This window comes from Gadus chalcogrammus, chromosome 16 (assembly GCF_026213295.1).
Source record: "Gadus chalcogrammus isolate NIFS_2021 chromosome 16, NIFS_Gcha_1.0, whole genome shotgun sequence".
In the NCBI taxonomy this organism is placed as follows: Eukaryota; Metazoa; Chordata; class Actinopteri; order Gadiformes; family Gadidae; genus Gadus; species Gadus chalcogrammus.
This window is the reverse complement of record NC_079427.1, coordinates 26,019,748-26,042,237: the sequence shown is the minus strand read 5'-3', so window position 1 is coordinate 26,042,237 and position 22,490 is coordinate 26,019,748. Positions and strand designations below refer to the sequence as shown.

Here is a 22,490-nt window from a genome sequence, read left to right as displayed (position 1 = left end):
ATGTTTGTCGAACAGCGCCATATTAATCAGCACCACCTCTTCTTAAGAGCCTCTCTGGTTGCCATAGCTACCGCAGAGTATCCAATAAAGCTTCATTATCATCCAGCAAAGAGCCGGAGATAGTATTATATCACAGCCAGTGTACGCTGTATTAATCTTTCATCGGTCACTCGTAAGGAGATCTCCTGGAATTACACGCACGCACGCAGGCAGGCACACACACACACACACACACACACACACACACACACACACACACACACACACACACACACACACACACACACACACACACACACACACACACACACACACACACACACACACACACACACACACACACACACACACACACACACACACAAACTCACACCGCGGTCCGGGTAAATAACCAACAGCAGCCACTATCTGACGCGCTGTGAATGTGAAAAGGAAATTGCTCCCGGGCTAACTCAGCGCTATGTTTCCCCCGCGAGCCGTTCCCACCGCAGCCCCCGCGCGGCTCCCTGTCCGTTGTGCCCGCTGCGTGTGTTGGCCGAACAAATGGCCGATCTCAAATATTCTCATTATATCGTTGGGGAGCGTGTCCGCTACATCTTTGTCCGGTTCATCCCTGCCGCTGCCTCTGTCCTTGGGTGGGCAGCCGGCTCCGTCGCTGCCGTGAACCACACCCCAGAGTCAACTGCTCCGCCAGCCGATCCATAACCACACACACACACACACACACACACACACACACACACACACACACACACACACACACACACACACACACACACACACACACACACACACACACACACACAAGCGCACACACACTCACACACACTCAGTACCCATCCCCCTCCTAGCCATGACACACGCGAGCAATCCACCACCTTACCAGAGCATGGATGCTGACGCCATCAATGACTTTTTCACAGGAATGGGGGGTGTGTGTGTGTGTGTGTGTGTGTGTGTGTGTGTGTGTGTGTGTGTGTGTGTGTGTGTGTGTGTGTGTGTGTGTGTGTGTGTGTGTGTGTGTGTGTGTGTGTGTGTGTGTGTGTGTGCTGGGTATTCTGGTTGAATTACCACAGCAGAATCCCAGTTTACACAAATGCATGCATCACGGCTTGCGAATAATCATCATTTTTGCATTCTGAAGCATTCAAGCAGCAGACATGTCATGTTTTTTTCCACCTCCTCTTTTTTTAAGGTGGAATTGGAATTCATAAGCGAATATAGCCTTTGTATTAAACCCCCTTAAAACATGAATCCAGCACCTGTTGGAATACAACCATTTCTTCAAGTAACATCCAAAACGCCACACATTTAGCCAACAATTGTTTGTGTGGTGGCCTATTTTTAGGCGAAATACCTTGCAGCCAATTTTTTACACAGTCATTAAGCCTTGTGTACTTAAGACACCCTAAGAATGGACGTAACAGAAAGGCACAGAGATATATCCTGAAGACAGAGCTGCTAGATCCTCACAGCCTCCCTTCCTCTTGCTCTCACAGCGAACCACAGCCCACTCACTTTCTCTCACCGCCTCACACTCACTCACACATACATCCAGGCAGAGCCAGGCACCACACCCTTTTAGCAAACCCGCTCCTCCTGCAGAAAGGAGAGAGAGGGGCGAGAGACAGAGCGTGAGAGAGAGAGAGAGAGAGAGAGAGAGAGAGAGAGAGAGAGAGAGAGAGGGGGGGGGGCTCAGGTGGCCATTGCAACAGTTCCAGCCTCTGCTCCCTCTGTCTGCCCATCTCTTTGACGGTGAATCGATGAACAATGTTGTAAACTGCACTGTTCTCCTGTGCCGTGATTGTGTGTTGATTTTGTGTGTGTGCGTTTGTGTGTATGTGTGTGTGTGTGTGTGTGTGTGTGTGTGTGTGTGTGTGTGTGTGTGTGTGTGTGTGTGTGTGGGGGGGGGGGGGGGGTCTGTGTGTGTGAGTGCCTGGTAACCAATAAGATATGGCCATGTGCCGTCGACTTTGCATCCTCCAGAGCAGCCTTTAATTAAATTATCCCGGTGCTTGGTTTCTCTCTTTCTCTCTTCTTTTCTGAACAAAGGCTTGTCGATCGACACAGATCTCTATAAGGTGTGTGTGTGTGTTTGCTTGTGTGTGTGTGTGTGTGTGTGTGTGTGTGTGTGTGTGTGTGTGTGTGTGTGTGTGTGTGTGTGTGTGTGTGTGTGTGTGTGTGTGTGTGTGTGTGTGTGTGTGTGTGTGTGTGTGTGTGTAGTAGTTGGATGGCCAGTGTGAGATAACGTAAGGAGGAGTCAGAGGAGGTGATGGGGGAGGTGCAGGCTAGGGTACGTCAGGTGACAGGGTTGGTGCATGGGTGGGTGTAATGGGGGGGTGTGTGGGTGGGTATATGGGTATATGGGGGGTTGTTGGGATGGGTCTCAGGGTGGGTTGTCGGGGGCTGGGTGTCGGGTTGTGTTGCCGCGTGCCCTATAGGTAGCATCATGAGTTTAGCATGCACACGGGCGCACCAGGGTGGGAAGGTGTCTGCGCGATTGCGATGAAATACAAGAGTTGAGAGTTTGAAATGAGCTGCAATGAGTCACAGGGAGGGGTCCTGGAGTGCATGAGTGTGTGGTGGTGGCTGGTAAGACGGTGGATGGCATTGGGACGGAGTTGGGGACTGAGGGGGGCTCAGATTTGAGGCAGGCTTAGAGTGCCTATGATAATGCTGTGGCAGAGGTCAGGGGACAAAGGTGTGTGTGTCGGATTTGGATGGCAGAGGGAGGGGAAGAGGGAGGGTGGGGGGGGGGGGGGGGGGGGGGGGGGGGGCAGCTAAGGGCAGAGCCAAGGGGCAAAAGGCTCTCATGATGGGGTGCTAAATGGCCACTCCATCTCCACAGCTACCTCAACAGCAGATCCAGTGCACTTGTGTGTGACGCTGCACTGACGCAAAAAATAAAAACGAGTCAAGAAAGCTAGTCGGTGAGGGATGTTTTAGAAGGTGCCCTGCACTGGGGCTAACTGGCAGGCTGGTTCTATGCTGGTTCTAGGCTGTTTCTAGGCTGGTTCTAGTGCGGTGGCTCCTAGTGAAAGCCTTGGAGATGCGGAAGAAAAATAAGAAGCAAACACTGCCGGTGCCTCACCCACATGGCCGCAGCCTGTCTGCTCTCTCTTTATTTTTTCTTTCTCTCTCTCTCTCTCTCTCTCTCTCTCTCTGTCTCTCTCTCTCTCTCTCTCTCTCTCTCTCTCTCTCTCTGATGCTTCCGCCCCTCGCAGTCTCTCACCTTAGAGCCTGCTGTCCATCTCGGTCATCGTCTCTCTCTCTCTCTCTCTCTCTCTCTCTCTCTCTCTCTCTCTCTCTCTCTCTCTCTCTCTCTCTCTCGCTCTGTTTCCCACAGCCTCTCTCTCTTCTCTTCTCCCTCTTTGCCGATCCTGGTCATTATTATCCGCCTTTCCTTCCCTGGCTCTCATTGCTCGGCTATTCTGCCTGTATGCCTGCCTCTCCCTCCCTACCCTCCCCCTCCCCATATACCTGCCACCTCTTTTTTCCACCTCGCCTTTCTTGTCTGGTTCTGCGTTGTTCACCTGGCACCCATGACACCTATGTCACTCACCTCCCCCCCCCCCCCCTCTCTCTCCTTCAGTGTCAATATCCCATGTTTAGTGACTCTATAATTACTCTCCACCCAGCATCTGATCTCCCTGGCCTGGCCCATTCTCCATCCTGCATGTCTCCCTACTGCCTCTCCTCTCTCCCCTTTTCCTCTTTCAACACCTTCCCCCATCTCTCTCTCTCTCTCTCTCTCTCTCTCTCTCTCTCTCTCTCTCTCTCTCTCTCTCTCTCTCTCTCTCTCTCTCTCTCTCTCTCTCTCTCTCTCTCTCTCTCTCTCTCTCTCTCTCTCTCTCTCTCTCTCTCTCTCTCTCTCTCTCTCTCTCTCTCTCTCTCTCTCTCTCCCTCCCTGCCAGCCAGAACTAAAATGACTCATCAAAGCTGACATTTAAGAGGCAATTAAGTCTGATCGGATTCGCTGTGGTATGAGAGCCATAAAAACCGGTAAAGATAGCGGCCATGGGCAGGAATGAGGGCCCACAGCCTCCCGGCATGCGGAGGTGCTGATGGGAGAGCCACCACCACAGACTGCGGTGCCACCGTCGATCCCCACGCTGGGACCCGCCCGATTTCAAGCTACACCTTTTTTTTTTTTTTTTCCTCCTTGCCACCATGAATAGCTATGAAGGGGACTTGTGGAGCCCCGCACGTACCGGGTACACGAGCACACACTTCACGGTAGGAGCCTCAATTGACAGGATCCACTTAAAACCTAGAGGGCTATGATAATCCATTTAGGAGACTCATTTGCTCCCATTGTATCCCCCGGAGACCCTGGCACACGCCACCACCGCTGGAAGAGAGTCAGACCACTCAAAGCCTACCCCACCCTTTTTCTCTCACTGGAAAATGTGTCTTCTTTTCATCATTTCTTTTTTATTGCCTCTATGGTTAATCAGGAGAAGTTTAGACGCCAATTAAGACCCCAATTAGTATCTGTCTAAAGGTTGATCTATTTAGTTGTATTATGTCATTAACAACGGTAGATTAGTGCGGGCATGTCTTCTGAATGAATGGACCTTTCCGATGTCAACGTGTCGTTTACAGTACGGAGCGTGACAGGAGACAGCATTAGGGATGCAACGTACAGAACACAAGTGCACATCAATAATCTTTCACTTTAAAAAAAAAATAATCCAAGTGCATGATCAATATGAGGGGAGACCCAGCCGTCACAGATCGGGTTACAGTCTAGGCCCCTCTCTGAGTACAGTGTGAGGTCGGGGAGGCATCGTGGCGACATCCTTTCATGCGGGATAATCCCATTAACTAGGCGTGTCTGTGCTCCTCAGATAGACTCGTACAAAGACACCCACGACACCCAAATCAAAGGAAATTACTAATAATTAATTATTATCTCCTGTAATCACAAGCACATGATAAGAACATCAAAAAAGACAGTTCAAAACTTTATAGTTAAAATGTAGTGAATGTAGTATACTACTACAAAAAATATATATATATTGAAGAAAAAAGCAGTTTTTACCGGCTTGGTTCTTCTTATGCAGCACAGCATAGTTGTAGTATTCTCCTTTTTCTTCTTTCCTTCTTCTGTCTTTTCCTTGTCGCTCTTTCTTTCCTCTTTTTCGCACCCTTTTACTCCCTCCTCTCTCTGTCTCTCTCTCTCTCTCTCCCTCACGCTCTCTCTGTGTCTCTCCCTCTCTCTCTCTCTCGTCGTACACACACTCTCCCGTGCTGTTTCAACAGCTAAAGGCGGCCAGCGCTTCTACTCATCCCAGTCTGCACACACACACGTTTTCACTCGGCCTGGGCGCACCTCTCTCTCACTGACTACCTCGCTAGCCTGACAATGTCTACCAGCCCACCCTTTAAACCCCTCCCCCTCCCTCTCTCCTCCCTCTCCTCCCATCCCCCTCCCATCACACCGGCTAACACTACACGCCCCCCTCTCCCCCCCTCCCTCCTTTCGGCTCCTATAGTGATGAACCCACTCCTCTCTCGTCCACATCTTCTCACTCCTCCTCCTTCTTCTCCTCTCTCCTCCCCCTCCTCTATCTACTCCACCTCCTTGCAGCCGGTCCTCTGCAAAAATAGAAGAAGGAAAAACCGCCACAACCCCACCCTAAAAAAAGGGAAGAAGAAAAAAGGAATGGATGAATGACAATATGCGCTCCGCCACCAATTTTTTATTTGATGTTCAGCTTAGTGACTGTGCTCCCCCCCCCCACTGTCTCTCCCTCGCTGTGGGATCCCCTCTCAGTTAAAACGTGATTCTGTCTCTTATTTCATTTGTGCTGGCAGCACCACTCCCAACACAAATGGGAGGGGGGGGGGGGTCTACTCCCATCCGAACCTGCCGCACTTGGTGACTGTCGACCTCTGATCAAGGGTTTTAAGTCCATGCCTGGGTGTCCATGTTGCCATGGCGATGCCAAAAGCAAGTACTCCTGGCACAAGCCCTGGGGAATGTGCGTGAGAGTGTGTGTGTGTGTGCATGTGTGCATGTGTGCATGATTGCGTGATTGTGTGTGTGTGTGTGTGTGTGTTTTTTTTTTGTGCATGCGTGTGTGCTTGAGTGTGTGTGAATAAGCTGCAAAAACCACACACACACACACACACTCACTCACACAACTCTTGGTTGGTACCCCATCTCCTCCTCCTCCTCCTCCTCCTCCCCCCATTCTCCTCCACCCCCAGCGCTCACTCTGTTCTCATGGAAACACCAGCAGAGAGGCTAGAGGAGGAGGAGGAGGAGGGAAGGACAGAGGGAGGGTTGAAGAATATGGATGTAGTAGAGAGAGAGAGAGAGAGAGAGAGAGAGAGAGAGAGAGAGAGAGAGAGAGAGAGAGAGAGAGAGAGAGAGAGGAGGGGGGGGAGGCTAGGGGTCGGGTGTGGTCAACAAGCACAGGGCCTCCTGTTCGTTCTCTCCATCCCCCCTCCCGTCCTTATGACCAACACATGCTCCATCCTCCAGGCAACCTAATGAGCAGGCACTCAGAAAGACTACATCTATAACCATAACTCCTTCCCTTCATAACCATAACTCATTAACTTTACAACCATAACGCATTAGATTTACAACTATAACTCAATACATTTAGAACCATAATGCATTACCTTAAGAACCATACCGCATTAGCTTTATAACCATAACTCATCAACTTTACAACTATAACTCAATACATTTAGAACCATAACGCATTACCTTAAGAACCATAACCCTTCATCTACATATATTTCTATGAAGCATTACCTGTAGTACCATAACTCATTATATTTAGAACCATTATTCATTATATTTAGAACATAACTGATGTTAAGAACCATGACTCATTACATCTAGAACCATAACTCATATTTGGAACCAACTCATATTTAGAACCATAACTCATTATATTAAGAACATAACTCGTTATATTAAGAACATTACTCATTATATTTAGAACCATAATTCATTATATTTAGAACATATAACTCATGATATTAAGAGCTTTAAAGCGCAGCGGGTCCCACAAGCTCATGCTCACTATCAACACCCACACCACACCACGTCTTCCTTTAATAACGACACAAACACTCAATCTCTCTCTTTCACACACACACACACACACACACACACACACACACACACACACACACACACACACACACACACACACACACACACACACACACACACACACACACACACACACACACACACACACACACACACCGTTGACAGAAGAACCCCCACCCCCACTCTCACCAGTGGGCCGGCCACAGAGGGATGGAGGGGCGAGAGGGGGGGAGAAAATGGAGTGTCATAAAACAGAAACGAAGGACCGAGGGAGGGGTGATGGCAGCAGGCCAGGGGAGAAGGGGGGGAGACCGGGCCTTGTCATACTATTCCTTCATCTTGCTATATCACCCCACTCCCAGTTCACCAAGGAAGAGAAAACCATTAGCCTACAGGCGTACCCCCCCCCCCCCCCCCCCCCGCCTGTGGCACCAGAGGGCTGAATCCATTACCATTAGCCGCCTTTATGCTACATCAGGAACCGTGTGTCATCATGCTTGTACTCTACAGCCCAGAAGCAGACCCCCCCCCCCCTGCCCGAGTCAGGTGAGTTGGAGGCTGAGGAGCCAGCCGTGGATCACTGCGATGGCTCTCTTGTCACAAAGAGCCGCCGCGAAACAGCAGCCACATCCCACGCCACTGGACTGGTTTGAAGACGTGCCTTGCTCAAGAGGAACGGGTCCGGCCTCTGGCAGGGCTCGGATGACATGTGCTTGTGGAATCCCTCATTTGCTGCTGCATAGGAATTTGCACGCTGAGTGCAACATTATGCAACTAGTCTACACAACATTAATAATTAATTGAACTGTACTACCCTATTTGCTTACAGTTGTTTATAAAGCTATGATGGACTTATTGGCTATGATTCACAATAATACTGCTTCACACAGCTTCATCGTTTATCACCAAGTTAAACCATTAAACAGATTCCCGTTGCGTCCCATTCCATCACCTACGTCCTAACAGAATTAACGCAGAGAAAAAGATGTCTTGTGTGAAATAATACAGGATACCGCTATGGATAAATATGGGGAAGTCTGTCGTCTGCAAGACGAAAGACTGTAGGCAGCAAGCTAACCCTTTGCTGTGAGATGAAGCTGCCTCAAAGAAAACACCAGTCGGTTGGTCACATAGCAGTTAATATTGCATCCCAAAGTTTTTATATGAACTCAGCTCCCTAAGTGTACAGTGACACACACAAATAGAATGTTCTCACACAGTGAGACTGAAAATGACCCATTTTGTTTAATGATGCGTGTTATTTTTCTACAGTTTTGGGCCAGATAAAGAGTGATGATATTTGTGTTTCTGCGTTGCGGCACACAATTAGTTGCCTACTTTGTGCAAAACACAGAGTCAATAGAAAATAAGCAGTGGTGCATACCAAGTACTGCGCTGATGCCTGGATGTCCCACAATGACAGAAAGCAGTTAAGGGCCTTGTAAAGCCTTTCAGTGACAGAGCGGTGTGACCCACTGGCAGGTCCCCTTATCCATGCACATGCCCTTAAAGCATCCTGGCCCGGGCCCTGAATCACAAAACAAACCACAGACTGAAGTCAAAGCCTGCGGTTTACATAGACACAGTCCAGGGTTTTATAGCGCTACAAAGGTAGACTAGGCAATTTTTGGCATACTTACATGGGGACAGTAATCAATAAATCAAGGGCTTTGATAAAAAAAACAAATACAACAGAGCCGGTATCTGTGGCAGTCCTGAAAAAAGCCCATCCAATCGTTTAATTCAGCCCAAAGTGAAAGTAAAAGATTAAATGGCTTTAATGGTCTGTCTGTCTGTCTACCTGGCTACCTGCGATAGCTGTCCCTGCACTCATTGCGCGTGACTGGGGTCTTCCACAATGCTAGGCAGACCTGTTGCTAAGCTACTTGAAAAACCTAGTGTATTCTGGCTGCTTTCCCAAACGGCCTACCCTAGCTTTAAGTGGTTTCGTCCCATTTAGGGTAAAACCAAACGTTAATCATCATAACATAGAAATTACAGCGGTCTGTGGCTACATGTTTGCCAACAGGAAAATTAGGGCAAACATGTCCAACTTGGCCATGTCCAACAGTCTCGTCTTACGAGCCAACGATTCCAAAGCCAACGGTTTTGTGTGTCCTAGTCGGCAATCCATTATCCCATGTTTACCAGCCTGGACTCTACTGAGCACTGACGCAAACTAGATGAAAACATCCTCAGTTTCCAACGCCTCTTCACATTCAACACATTTATTGCGTACTTTTCATGAGCAGCTGGGCTTCAGTGTTAGAGAACAGAAACTCCTGTTCTTTCCTGGGTTCTCACCGTTATTACGTCGGTTGCATAAAACAAACAGAAGTTAAACGCAGGGTTATAGACTCATCAAGTGTTATTGAAGGCTGTCGAAACAATCGAATATGGCTTTTGGTGAGAGTACAATCTAGCCAATGTGGGTCGATCCTTCTGTTGTGTGCGCTGTGGAGCCGGGACCATTTAGAGGAGGAGTGATTTAGTAGTAGTGCTTTTGCCTGCTATGAAATACTCCATATTTTAACGACCATTCTCAGCACACTGAACAGTGGATGCTGTGGGCTCCAGGATCAGTGATGGTGAACTGGGAACACTGAGTTCTGCGTCCTGGAGGCCCACAAACCACAGAAGGTCTGCACCACCAAATACCACGCCCACGGCAAAGCTCCTCTTCCCTCCTTGCTGCAATTCAACAGAGACCCTCGAGAGATGGGGAGGAGGGCAGAGGGGATCTTTTCGCTAAATCTTGTCAGTATGATGGTTTCAATCATGCGCTCTAAAGTTCCACAGAAGAAGTTCAAGCTAACTAGGATGGTACTACTTGACCCAGAAATCCAGAAGAACCATGTTATTAGTCCTAATCAAATGGAAAGATAGAAGCAAGATGGCAGTTTGGAGTGTGTGAAACCCTCCTACCACCACCCAAACAGACGGACAGCATTCCTCTACATCAATGTTCATGAAAGGCTCCCGCTCACTCACTCACACACACACACACACACACACACACACACACACACACACACATCCTGACACACACAGACTGCTGACCAGCAGGCAGACTCCCAGAGCCTGATTCAGGGAGTAATGTAGACTTGCGGTGCTGGAGACAGACAGTGGAGGAACAGATCCAGGCTGGCAGCCAGAGCAGCCTTGGCAAGCCCACCGAAAATAATTTAGGATGGCAGCTCTAAGCGAAGAGAATATTCTGGAAGAAGGACATGATAGGTGCACTTATGTATGACCCCACTAGAGGGGGTCAATTATATGACCCCCCCCCCCCCCCCCAGCATTAAGGTTTTCGTCTTTCAAATTGTTACGAATGCGATTCAAATCTAGTCCTGTCAATCAAATATACGCCTGTTGGTTTATTCATTTACTTGGTCCGTTGTTCCCTTATTGGCTCCTCCCAGTTGCAAAACCGGACATTAATCTGTTGCCATGGTAGTTGAGATGAGGAAGGGAGATAACCGTTTCACCATTACTGTGTGTGTGAATTATTAACATGCGGTGGAGGCATGATGAACCGGGCTGAATGCAGAGTAGAATATAAAACAAACCATCAGGAATGTGGGCTGCTGAGTAATTATTTTTCTTTGCAAGATCAGTGACTTCACGGTCCATTACCTACCAGTTATTATAGGGCTCCATGTAGCATCTACTGCTTGTCCTACGACTGCTCAGAGACATGGTAGGTGAGGGTAGATTTTTACTAGGTAAACATCCTGTCGCAAGCATTTTTTTAAAGGAATATTCAAGCGCATTCCTGAAGAGTTCAAAGAGCAAAGTGGAAAACTCAAGGTGTAGGACAGCCAATAATGACTACACTGATACCGTTAGCTGCTGTTGCAGAATCCCTTTGCAGTTTCAAAGTATTCCGAATTGCATCAAGGTTAATGTGGTTGATTTGAAACCTTCCTTCAAATGTGCTTACAATAGCTTTTTATGAAGCATAAGATATTAAGCTGCCCTCATTTTTTTTCCCATAATAATAATCAATTGGTAGAACACATTTCAGAACAATAGGTTGCTGGCTTATTCATTTCATTGGTTCAGATAAAGCTTTTCTTACTTAAATATTTTTTCATATTAACAACATTTTCCATTCAGCAAACAAACATGTACATCTGCTCTAAGGCAATTGAGATATACATAAAACAAGATTAGGGAAACGAGGGTAAAAGATAATTAGCACGCAGTGAATATCATGGCAAGCCATCCTAAGTAGCATTCACCTTGTCATAATATCAGGTATGATACGACGTATTATCCATCCAAATAAAGAAAAAATATATATTTAATTGAACCTCAATTAAGGCAAAGATTTTACAAAATAGGAAAGACAAGAAAGTCTTTCATAGTCATGCTCCCGGTGTCTTCAAAATAAACTCACACAATCTATAACATCCTTCACAACTAGACATTTCTAAAGTGCCAACTGAACAGAAAAAATAAGACAATGTTCCTGTGACTAAAAGCAGTATGTATTTTTTCTTTTAAGGTCTTACATTTGATAAAAAAGAATGTGCATTTAATTCAATGGAGGAAATTCCCTCATCCGGTAGAATTTCAACTGTCGATACTACTGCGATTTGGGAAGAATTGGGAATTTCCAATTCCACATCTAATGTTGTAGTTGTGTGTCCACACCAGCAGGAGTCTCTAGCATTGGGATTCAGCAACACCCTGTTCCCCTGGAGGACTCGTCTTTTGGCTGTAGTAGCCTTCCTCCCACTCCTGGGCCGGAACGCAGGGCAGTCAGTTAGTCAGAAAAGGGTGTTCAACAACACAACAAGGAAATACACAATTATGGGGAGAACCCCACCGCCCCATAACAACGGCATGTAAAATGTAGCGTGCGACATGGATCCGGCGTAGACGCCTCAATAAGTTATTGATGTGATAACGGACTGTGGTAACCCGATGTGGCATGCTGGGACCAACTGGTGCCTACCGTTTTATCCAGGTCACAGCAAATCTTCTTCCTCATTTTGGTTCTCATCTGCCAGGCGGCATACTCATCTCTGCCAAAGGGGAGAGATAACAGTGGTTCCCTTGTTACAACCGCCAATTTGGGTTTTTCAATTTACTTGGCTCAAAATGCAATGTTACAACTCTAAATCCTGAGAGACATCCATCTATCATCAAGGATTTCACAAATACAGAGAGCTCGGTTTTAAATGGTTTTGGATGCTGATGTATCTTTAGTTGTAGCCTGGAGTTATCTATACATACTAGATTCAACTTTCGGTAAGACTTGGTTATCAGCACATTCAAGCATTATCTAAACAGTAATCGCCTGCTACAAGTATCATGCATCAATCAATATAAATTCTGAAAGCATCATGGCATTATCATTATAATCACTAAATCTTTACTATATTAATTCTACACATGGAATATTTTTTAGGATTCCATGGGATTAATTACCCATAAAATAGATTTTATTAATAGACCGACTACGGAGAGCTTGGATTTATACGGCTAGTGCCTATTCAGAATTAGCTTCGCAGCCTCAGCGACTCATTAAAACCACCCTGTCTACATCTGAGAGCAATATCACAAAAAAGAAAAGAAAGCCCAATGGAAGGCAAGGAATTGGCCAATTAATCTGTACTGACTCCTCGGTGACCTCTATGGGAGATCGGTAGGCCTTTGAATGGTGGCTGTGCTCCTTCTGGGGACAGCACATCCTGGCGATCAGACCCAGCGTGACAAGCGCAGAGGGGAGCAGGACGAACACTAGGAGGACCCCTACGTCAGAGAACCGCACGCTGGCCACTGAGAGAGAGAGAGAGAGAGAGAGAGAGAGAGCGAGAGCGAGAGCGAGAGCGAGAGCGAGAGCGAGAGCGAGAGAGAGAGAGAGAGAGTTAATGTCCCAAACTTTCTCAGATGATCAGTTACGTTGTACCCAATACAGCATAAGAAATTAAATTAATTCATTCAATGTTTGCCAATTCAATTATTTTAGGTCTGCTGTCTTCGGCAATTGCTAATAGCTAAAAATTGACCATAACAATTATTCTTCTTTGAGAACACACACGCACAAAACAATATAGCATCCTGTCTTTCCACAATTCAATAACCCTCTGCTGTGTTGAATACAATACAATATTCCAAAAGATGGAATTATTTTCGTCTTTTCATTTTCTTTTGGCCTAATGCCATTGGAAAAAGTGACACATTAGGCAGACCTAGTTCTACAAAGGGTTTACTATTGGCCAGGACATGTTTTGGACAGCCAACCCAAGCACACAATGGGTTCAAACATGCACCTGGCCTAACAGAAGAACCTACAGCCCCAAATGGGTACAGACATTTTCTATATGATGATTTTGTCATGATCATCATCATAGCAAATTGGTTTGAATAAGAAGATAAACACAAATGTTTAAAACAGATTTCCAATGTGTTGCTTGGGTTATTCAGTATTCAGTAATGTTGACTCACTATCTCAAAGTGACGAAAGAGTTGGGGTAATACATTGATATGGTTATGTTTTTTCAATATGGAATATAAAAAGGTTAGATGAAAAATATGGCAAAGTATAGCGTCAGACCTCAGAGGGATTATGAGCTGCATCTCTTGGGGACCCCAGGGAGATCCGAACACAAGGCATGTAAACACACACAGCTCAGATTACAGTGGATTTTATGTAGGGCATAAATATATTTTGGCATAATTCATTCTGTGCGCGCGTGTGTATAAAGACAAATAACTCGTCGTCACACACACACACACACACACACACACACACACACACACACACACACACACACACACACACACACACACACACACACACACACACACACACACACACACACACACACACACACACACACCAACAAGTGTGGCGATGACGTTGGTCCTGAAGAATGTGCTCAATGAAAAAAACGAATAGACTCTTTAAACAAGCAGAGGCAAGCGATACCAGAACCACAGGAGCCGGTCCTCCACCCCCCATCTGTCATCCGGCTGTACGCTACGTCCCCTGGCTAAAGGTGCGTCAGTGTCATGTGTACCTTTGGGCGTGACGGTGAGCACGGTGTGGGAGGTGGGGGAGCCGTGGACGTCGGGCGGGTTCCGCACGCTGCAGGTAAAGGTGCCGTTGTCGGCCAGAGAGGCGTTGAGCAGCGTGACGGACGCCTCGCCGCGCGCCGGGCTGCCCTGCCACCGGACGCGGCCCTGGAACTGGCCGTCGGCCGGGGGGAAGGCCTTAGACGAGAAGTGGAAGAACTGGAAGGGAGGAGGAGACAGACGACGCCACGTAAGACTGCAGCTCCAGGTTCATCAACAAGAGGAACGGGAGGCATGCTGAGAATGGGGTTACTGGAAAGAACTACCGATAGTTAAAAAACTGCACTTGAGCAATAAATGTGGAATCCACCCAGAGTGTTCTCTCTGTGTACAGACCTGTTCGACACGAAGGTGAATCAAAGTGCCAATGTCGGCTAAGAAATGCTCCAGGGTTACGGTGATTCAAACTGTTGTGTACGCGTCTTGTAAACTGCTCACTGCAAGGACCGACTCAAAGTGTTTTTCCGGACAAAGTCATAGAGCGAATAAAAGGCAGGCATTGGTCATTGGTAAAATACAGCACCATCGGCGACGGTCTGTCCGATAACATCACAAATACTCTCATCAGTGTAATTTAAAGCTACATTTTCCTATGGCAATTTCTTTGCCAGCCCAGAAAAAAGTTGACCCAATGACCACGACCTCCCGCTGACATTAGATTGAGTGTACAACCTGCTCCCTGAGCCCACCTGCAGTGTGGAGGCTCTTCTGAGCGCAGGTACTTACCCCCAGACAACTAAGGAGCACACGTTTATTCTGACTGACACTAAAGCGGGGGCCGCAAAAATATATTTCTGATTGGAGGCTTTTAATGCTTATTCATGGTCCTTGCCAATGTGATATACGGCGATGGGACGGCCTCATAAAGCAGCCAAAACCCCCTAATGAAATTGAACGGCGAGCAGATCCAGACTTCAAATGAGAAAAGTGGAGCCCGGAGGCCCGACTTTGTCGCAGCGCCACATCAAGAGAACGTTATTTATTGGGGTTTGAAAACAGCCTGGCGTCGATTGGAGGGGATGAAGGGAAAAGTCACAGGTTTTGGCCCAACCCATGGAACCAATCCCATAGACTCCACACCCCAGTGGTGCCTTTTGCTTTGTGGGGTTAAGCCCCACTCCATCTGCTGATTATGGCTATGCTCGCTTTCTCTTTGTGCAAGACACACTAACTTTGCCCTCTACACACTACAAACAAAGACACACACTCTAAGGCCCAACGACTACATCTTGACGACTAAACCAACAGAAGTCCATATGAGTGCAGCCGCAAGACATTAGCTATCACTTAACACTGAGGGCCCCTATAGGAAATGATAGCAGAGGCGACCACACTCTATAGATCCCCCCCCCCCCCACCCCCCATCCCCCACCCTCCATGCAAATGGAATTACATGCAACCACAGCCTGATGGTCGGCCTGTTGTTCCAAATGGTCCTGGGTGCTCGAGGCGGTCCTCCCTGAGCGCTGATCAGTGAAACTGGACCCGACCTCGCTGGACGGACGGCAGGCTAAGTGAATGCCGTGGTAGGTCGGGAGGTTTGTGCTTTTGAAGATTTGGGGGGGGAAAAGCTGACCACATAGGGCTTCCAGATCACGTCTCCAGGTGCGGCGCCAGTTCGATATTCTAAATGGGACTGTGGTTGCAGAGGTGAGGAGGAGGAAATGTGGACAGGGCCGCAACTGTTTCTCCATCTGCTGCCATGAAACAAATGGTAGCAACACGCTTCTCCAAACATCTGGTTTCATGGGACCCAGATAGTAACCAAAATAACCAAAAAGAGATTTTCAACACAGTTCTTCGCACTCAACAAGAACCTAGAAACATAAACCTCAACATAGAATTGTGCTCTTGCATTATTCTATTTAATAGTCGATTCCTCTGCAGACGTGGATACATAAAAGGATATTTGCTAACATTTGATGAGGATTCAGAGACTTCATATAATTTACCCCTCTAGGATAGCAACAGGAGCATTGTGAGCCATGCTGTGCCCAATCAGTGTCTCACTCTGACCCCTTGAACCATGGTCTGTGAGCCACCACAGAACTACCCAATTACCACAACAGTCCAGGCCGGCTCACAATAAACATTAGTCACCATGCTGTTTGTTGGGCCCTCCGATAGAACCAATCTCTGCAAATGCACATGACAGAGGAGATGGGAGGAGGCCCTTAGCACTGGTAGGCAGTTCTACAATATCACCATCAATCCCCTATACTCATTATGCCCATTAAAAGGCAAATAAAGAATATAAAATAGGCAGTGAACTTTGAGGCCCAAAAGTCAGTTTGATGGATTATATCAATCTTTTTTTCAACCAAGCAAAAAAACGTGTCTGCCCATCCACGAAGCACAGCAGCCAATCAGAGCAATACGTTGAATCATCATGAGAATCAACCTGCACTGAGAACACCATATTCTTACAGTAGAAAACATTAATGCATAATTCATTTATTATCTTTCTTCTTGTTCCCACTATGAACAACGCAGAGGAATGCATGTTGTCAGGATATAACACAAATCAATCTCCCGCCGGGCTCCAGCAGACAGACCATCATCATTAACATCACGGTATAGTATTGATCGTGGTCTGTGCGTGGAGCGGCCCACTCACCGTCTGCGGGGCCCCCCCGCTGGGCGGCCGGTAGGACCAGTCCACCGACATGCGGCTGGTGGGCCTGCTGGTGGAGGAGAAGGTGCAGACCAGCAGCACCGACTCCCCCCGGGAGGCGTGGAGCTCAGGGGGTGAGGTCACCGTGATGGGGGACACCGGGGAGGCAACTGGGGGGGGATGTAGAAAGAGAGAAAGAGAGAGACACACTTTAATTGAAAATACTGTATGTACAGTGTATCTTTAATTTATCTGTTTATTAGGAGATACTGGAAATGTAGAATACCCCACTTTTTACTTTTATATATTGAGTAATAGTGTAATTTATGATAAGTATATATTTTGTATTGAACATTTTATATTTTCACCTCTATTTGTTCACCTGCTTTGGCAATGTATTTTTTTGTTTCTCATGTCAATAAAGCTTTTTTTTATTTAATGTGAATTTAATAGCCACACAAGGCAATTGTAAGTGGGAGGAATAAGAGGAGGTAAACAGAGAATGGCTACAGACTGCCAGTCTGTAGAAATTTTGCCGTCTCCAGGCATCAGCCACAAGCAGTTGTTGATTGCGGTTTTGAAATATTTGAAGAAGGCCTTGAAGTTGAATTCCGCCAGGGGTGGAAAGTAAACTTAATGTTTGAGGAAAGAAATGTAGGTTTTAGCATCTGAATTGTAACAACCTCATCAGTTACCACGGTCTCTGAGGGGGTGGGAGTGACACAGAGGGCTCTTGGGTTTCTGTATTTCTATGTGCCAAGCCGTTAACACCCTTCCTGCTGTGTAGGTACTCAAAGTGACACTAGCATTGCCTATGTAACGTTAAGTAGCCCTCCCCAAGTATCGTTGAGACTTGCAAAATGCTGGTGGTTTCTTAAACAGGGACCATTGTTATGTAAAACCTGAATAATACTATAGAAAATGCAGAGCATTCGCAATGTATGGCCTCACTATGAGGCAACTATAAACAATACAATTAAATGACTTCTAGTTTGTCTATAAGCAATCTGTGGTATAATGGTGAATGCTGTTCTGACTTACACATAAGGATGTAACGGTATGAAAATTTAACCTCGCGGTTGTTGAGGCCAAAATTATCCTGGTTTTCGGTATTATCGCGGTATTTTCAAATACCCCAACCCCGAAAATGCAGGGACATTGCTGCCACATTTCCACCAAAGTTGTCTCCATTATATTGCTCCATTTTCTATAGTTTTCTTTATTAGCATTCTTCTTGTTATTGATCGCATTCATTTTTGCAGTAGTTACGTACTCCTACTCAGCGTAGTGCAGTGAAGTCAGTTGGTAAACACTGCCCGTGAGCTCCAGCTGTTCGCGGGCTTCCCTCACGCAACTGGGGGCGTGGTTCCCTCATGTCAACAATGGATGCGTCATGCGATTCCCCAAAAAATTCTGACATGCAAAACATTTCGTCGTGGGGTTTTTGAACGTCGCAGACGAAAGAATCGCAGATCGCAAGCATGTGACATTACAAGACCTTGTCTCGTCGCCGACCTGTCAAAATCGTGTACGATTCGCAAATTTGTCTGCGACGAAAGAATCGGGGCAAAATCGGGCTGAAATCGTGTGGTCTGAACGGGCCATTAGAAGGTAGGGATGGGCATCGATCGTCGAATAGTCTGAGTCAGAATATCGAATAATGTATGTGATTATCGTTATTTATTACACGGCTCTTCTCATTGCTGTTGAACGCTCCGTTCACTTGTATGGCCGGGCCTTCACAACTTACGGTGGTGAATAATTTTTTGATAATTAACCGTTGCCAAGCATATAATGACCACTGTCAAGGAAAGTTGATTTTTCTTTTCCATCGTAGCACTCCGCAAGTAGTCCGGTCACTTATCAACCCCAGCGTCCTCGGTTGAGATACGTCAACGTCTTTGGCGGACTATTTCTCTGCTGATCAACACTACGAATGCTGGTAACAAATAAATTGCAAAAAGACACACCGTGTGAAGTTTTTTTTTTTACGTGTTTAGTTCACCGTCATGTGTTCAGTAAAATAAATGACTAAATAGCGATCCGTTTTCGGAGCATGTAGGCCTATCTGCTTAAGCCCATGTTGAAATAATTTTGATGTTGAATGTTGATGGCGCAGTTAGTGAAATAAACAGATTGATTTCATACAAATCATAAAAGCCTCTCCCCATGTCATTGTGTGTGCGTGTATCCGAGGTGCGTGTGTGGTGGGTTCTTGATTGACCAATTTTCGAATGTTATTCGAATACTTCTCAGCGAATATTGAAGTATTGTTGCCAATGCCAGAAATGCACATCCCTATTAGAAGGCTGATGGATGTCTTGAGCGCTGTCGTCCCCTCCTTCCGCCATGATTCCAACTGAATCGAAACTTGCTGCGCAGGCAGGTTACACAGTAGGCTACGCCTCGATAATAAAAAAAATTTAAATGAAAAAGGTAATTTTTATCGGCAATATTTTTATCTGGGTTTACCGTTAAACCGGTAACGTTCCTCCCTACTTACACTTACACAATAGGGAGGATGGCCAATCTGAACAGTGTTGCACAATTAATGAATTCCCGCATGGCTATAGGTTACTCACATCACACCATAATGTATAAAGCACTGTCACCCAAAGTGTTTTATGAAAATCGCAGCGGAGTTATCCTTGCTTCAGTGGTAGTGCAATTCTCAGGTGTTCTCGCGAGATGTTCGCAGGGAGAGTGCAGCCATCCACAGTGCCGAAAACCGTGCAGCACGATCATTTCTGCATGGTGCAACATTTCTCCACCACACAGCCAGCATCCCGTGAGCATTGATTCCGTTCCAGGTGAACTCAAGCCCTGATGATCCCGTTGTCATGAAAGACCCGTGTAGCTTCCAGAGGGGGCCTTTATACCCTGGTAACTATTCCTATCCCCTTGGTTTCACATGTGGAGGACTTGGATTACCAAAAAAACATTGGATTTCTTATAAGGCGAGTCATCAAGACTTGTCGAGTATGTTAAAAACGCATGGGGAGGGGGCTTAACAATGGCCTGTGGTCACCATAGTGGCCCCTCTAGTCATTTAACCAGGCAGGAACCATGCAGGAATAAGGAACAGCTTTTAGGATGTTCCTTATTAAAGGAACATCCCAAAAGAGAAGGATGTTCCTTTCATAAAATATGCACACATATTCTTCTTCATACTCTTCCACTGTGATCTCTGCAAGTATTTAAATATTCTAAAAAACAAAAAACTGAAAGCAAAATATATATAATATAATATACTTTTCACCTGAATCTGATCCTGGACCAATGGGACACGATTCCAAATTCAATCCACGTCTGCATTTTTCTGAATCTGATTGCCCTTCAACTCGCTAGGTTTATATTAGGTGTTTAGATCCATTACATTTTCCGGAAATTGATTCACTTTTAATGTTGCGTTTATAGCAGTGAGGCTTGTTTGTAAAGCCTCCCGGCCAGGCCCGCCTCAGACACACAGTAGGGTACAGCTCCAAACGCGTCTCAAGTTTGACAAAGAAAAATACAAGTTACGTCCTTTGAATTATGAATTGCGGTGGAGATGAAACATTTTAAATATAAACTGGTGAGATACAAACTTCATTAGGTTACAAGACAAATATCCAGGAAAAGGTAAAGCATACAGAGTCCTACATAAACAGACTTAATAAATAAAAGATCATCCTTGACAGACAAAGCAATAAACCGAATACATGCTTTTCCAGCGTTACAAAGTCTGATGACAACCAAAACGACCTTAAAAGCTGACGCAGACTCACCAAAACAAACCAGCAGCAAACACAGGCTGTGGACGGCCAGGTCCCCAGCCCTGATCCTCTGGCGGGTCCGAGTCCAAGGCATTTCACTTACTAATCGATACCACTCAAATGTTAAGGTTATATTCTCCGATCTAACTGAACTCCAGGTCAAATCTCGTCCATTATCCGTGTAACTAACAACCAGGACGGTGCGGTGGACTTCAGTCCTGCGCTGCCATTCCGGTGGGATCGTGTTCCTGCCGAACAGGTGGATCGGGATTTGATCAACCCGGAGCTGCTGGTGCGTGAGACTATAGTCCCTGCCCTCGACTGGGGGCTGATTTAGTTTAGATGTAAAGTTTTTTTTGTGTGTTGTCCGCCCAATTCTGGTGTCTATATGTATTGTAACACAAATAGGGGCCCAAGTAAGATAAACACATTCGTTTGAGTTTGAAAACAATAGTAGAGGGCAATACTGTCGTGTTACCTGGCTGTGTGGATAGGTTAGTGGTTAGGACGGAGAGTGCAGATATCGCGATAGGTGAGGCGTCGTTCAGCGCTCCGGTCGAGCGTTTAAGTGCCCGGTGGGAGCCATGGAATATAAACTTGACCTTTCTCCAAAGGGGTCAATTGTTCACAACGATTGTGCATATTTTAAACTTTTCGACCTCCTGTATTGACGCTCCATTACAGGGCGTCGAAAAGTTTAAAACATACAATATGTTTTGAAAATATGCAAAACATAAAGGGACGCCTCTTTATGTTGAGTAACCCACACTAGCGTCACAGGGTTGGGCTACTATTGTTACCTTATCGGCCAATCCCCTAGATAATAAAACGATGGGTGATGGGTCATACCCGTGTACTGGCTTGTTAGCTTCATTACTATAGTCCCTTATTATACATCTGTGGTTCCCCTGCGCTCCCGTCTTCAGCTTTGTAATTATCTCTAATGGGGGAACGAAGTTGTGATGTCTATAAGACATACTGGCTATTTGCTATTTATTTACCTGTACAATGTATTGTGCTGTTACACACTGAACAACCCATGATTATAGCCAGGTATTCTGGTCATTGTAATATTTAACTTCAAGAACATCTTCTTTACAGGCGACATTGCAATCATCCGTATTTGGGTCAAATTTACTTAGGGCCATGAATTTAGAGTTTATGCAGCTCGAAAGAAGAGCATTTCTTAACCAATTGCACACTCTGCATCGTATCCACTATTTTAAAGGTTCAATCGTACCGAGGACTGATGAGGTACAGAAGTGATTCGGCTGCAGATCACCACAAAGGGCCCCATTGTGTAGTGGGTTACCTCTGCTCAGATCAAATAAGGGGCAGAGCATGCAGCTGCCTTCAGGTAATAATGGATACCAAAAAGGCCTACGACTTAAGGAATCTCATCTCGGTCCGAGCCTGTACACTCCACTGCCCTGCAGCGAAGCCTTGTGGAGAGTAGTGAGTTGTGAAAGCATAGAAAAGAATGTCCTTGTGCGGTGGAGTGAAGGCTACATTCACAGGAACAGGGTTGTTCGTCATGTGTACCCCCCTTATATCCATAAGGAGGGTGGTTCCTCTAGTGAGACGTGAGTCCCCTCAGCAGGGCAGTGTTTGCATTGTGACATCCGGGCCTTTGTGGAAACAGGAGAGCTCTATCACCACCTATTGTGGAAATCCTGAGTGGTGGCTCGCCTCGTAGCCGGGTGCAATCACAAGCGCCGCGTTGCCCTGTGTAAATACAGGAGGGCTCTCTGTTCAGCTACAGTAATGTGTGTTTCAGCCCCCAACGGGTCAGTCAGAATGGAGGCCCCTCCCTCACAGCCGCCCCCGGCTCAAGGCGGCCTGGATCGAGAGGAGCAGTCTTCTGGAGCCATTATCTCCCAGCCCCCCCAGCAACAGATTCCCCCCAACATTTCATCAGCTTACACTGTGTGTGTGTGTGTGTGTGTGTGTGTGT

At 46.5% G+C, this 22,490-nt stretch overlaps 2 protein-coding genes across 3 annotated transcripts in view; both read right to left on the bottom strand.

Moving 5' to 3' along the window:
• The window catches only part of gap43 (growth associated protein 43), a 13,712-nt gene extending 8,455 nt beyond the window's left edge, over nt 1-5,257 (bottom strand). The window contains exon 1 of the mRNA XM_056611629.1: nt 5,045-5,257. Within this exon, the coding sequence (XP_056467604.1) occupies nt 5,045-5,074 (30 nt within the window). The 5' untranslated portion in view covers nt 5,075-5,257. The remainder of the gene's footprint in view (nt 1-5,044) is intronic.
• A 5,505-nt stretch (nt 5,258-10,762) lies between these two features.
• LOC130406185 (myelin protein zero-like protein 3) lies at nt 10,763-21,115 on the bottom strand. Of its 2 annotated transcripts, XM_056611625.1 has the most exons (7): nt 21,015-21,115; nt 20,549-20,784; nt 16,785-16,951; nt 14,113-14,326; nt 12,709-12,868; nt 12,042-12,111; nt 10,763-11,824 (listed from the first exon to the last, which is right to left on the bottom strand). In XM_056611625.1, the coding sequence occupies exons 2-7, from the start codon at nt 20,628-20,630 to the stop codon at nt 11,750-11,752; spliced, it is 768 nt and encodes a 255-aa protein (XP_056467600.1). In that variant the 5' UTR covers nt 20,631-20,784; nt 21,015-21,115; the 3' UTR covers nt 10,763-11,749. The 2 variants fall into 2 exon arrangements, with proteins under 2 accessions (XP_056467600.1, XP_056467599.1); XM_056611624.1 differs by having other exon boundaries at nt 20,549-21,088.
• Between the last annotated feature and the right edge of the window lie 1,375 nt (nt 21,116-22,490).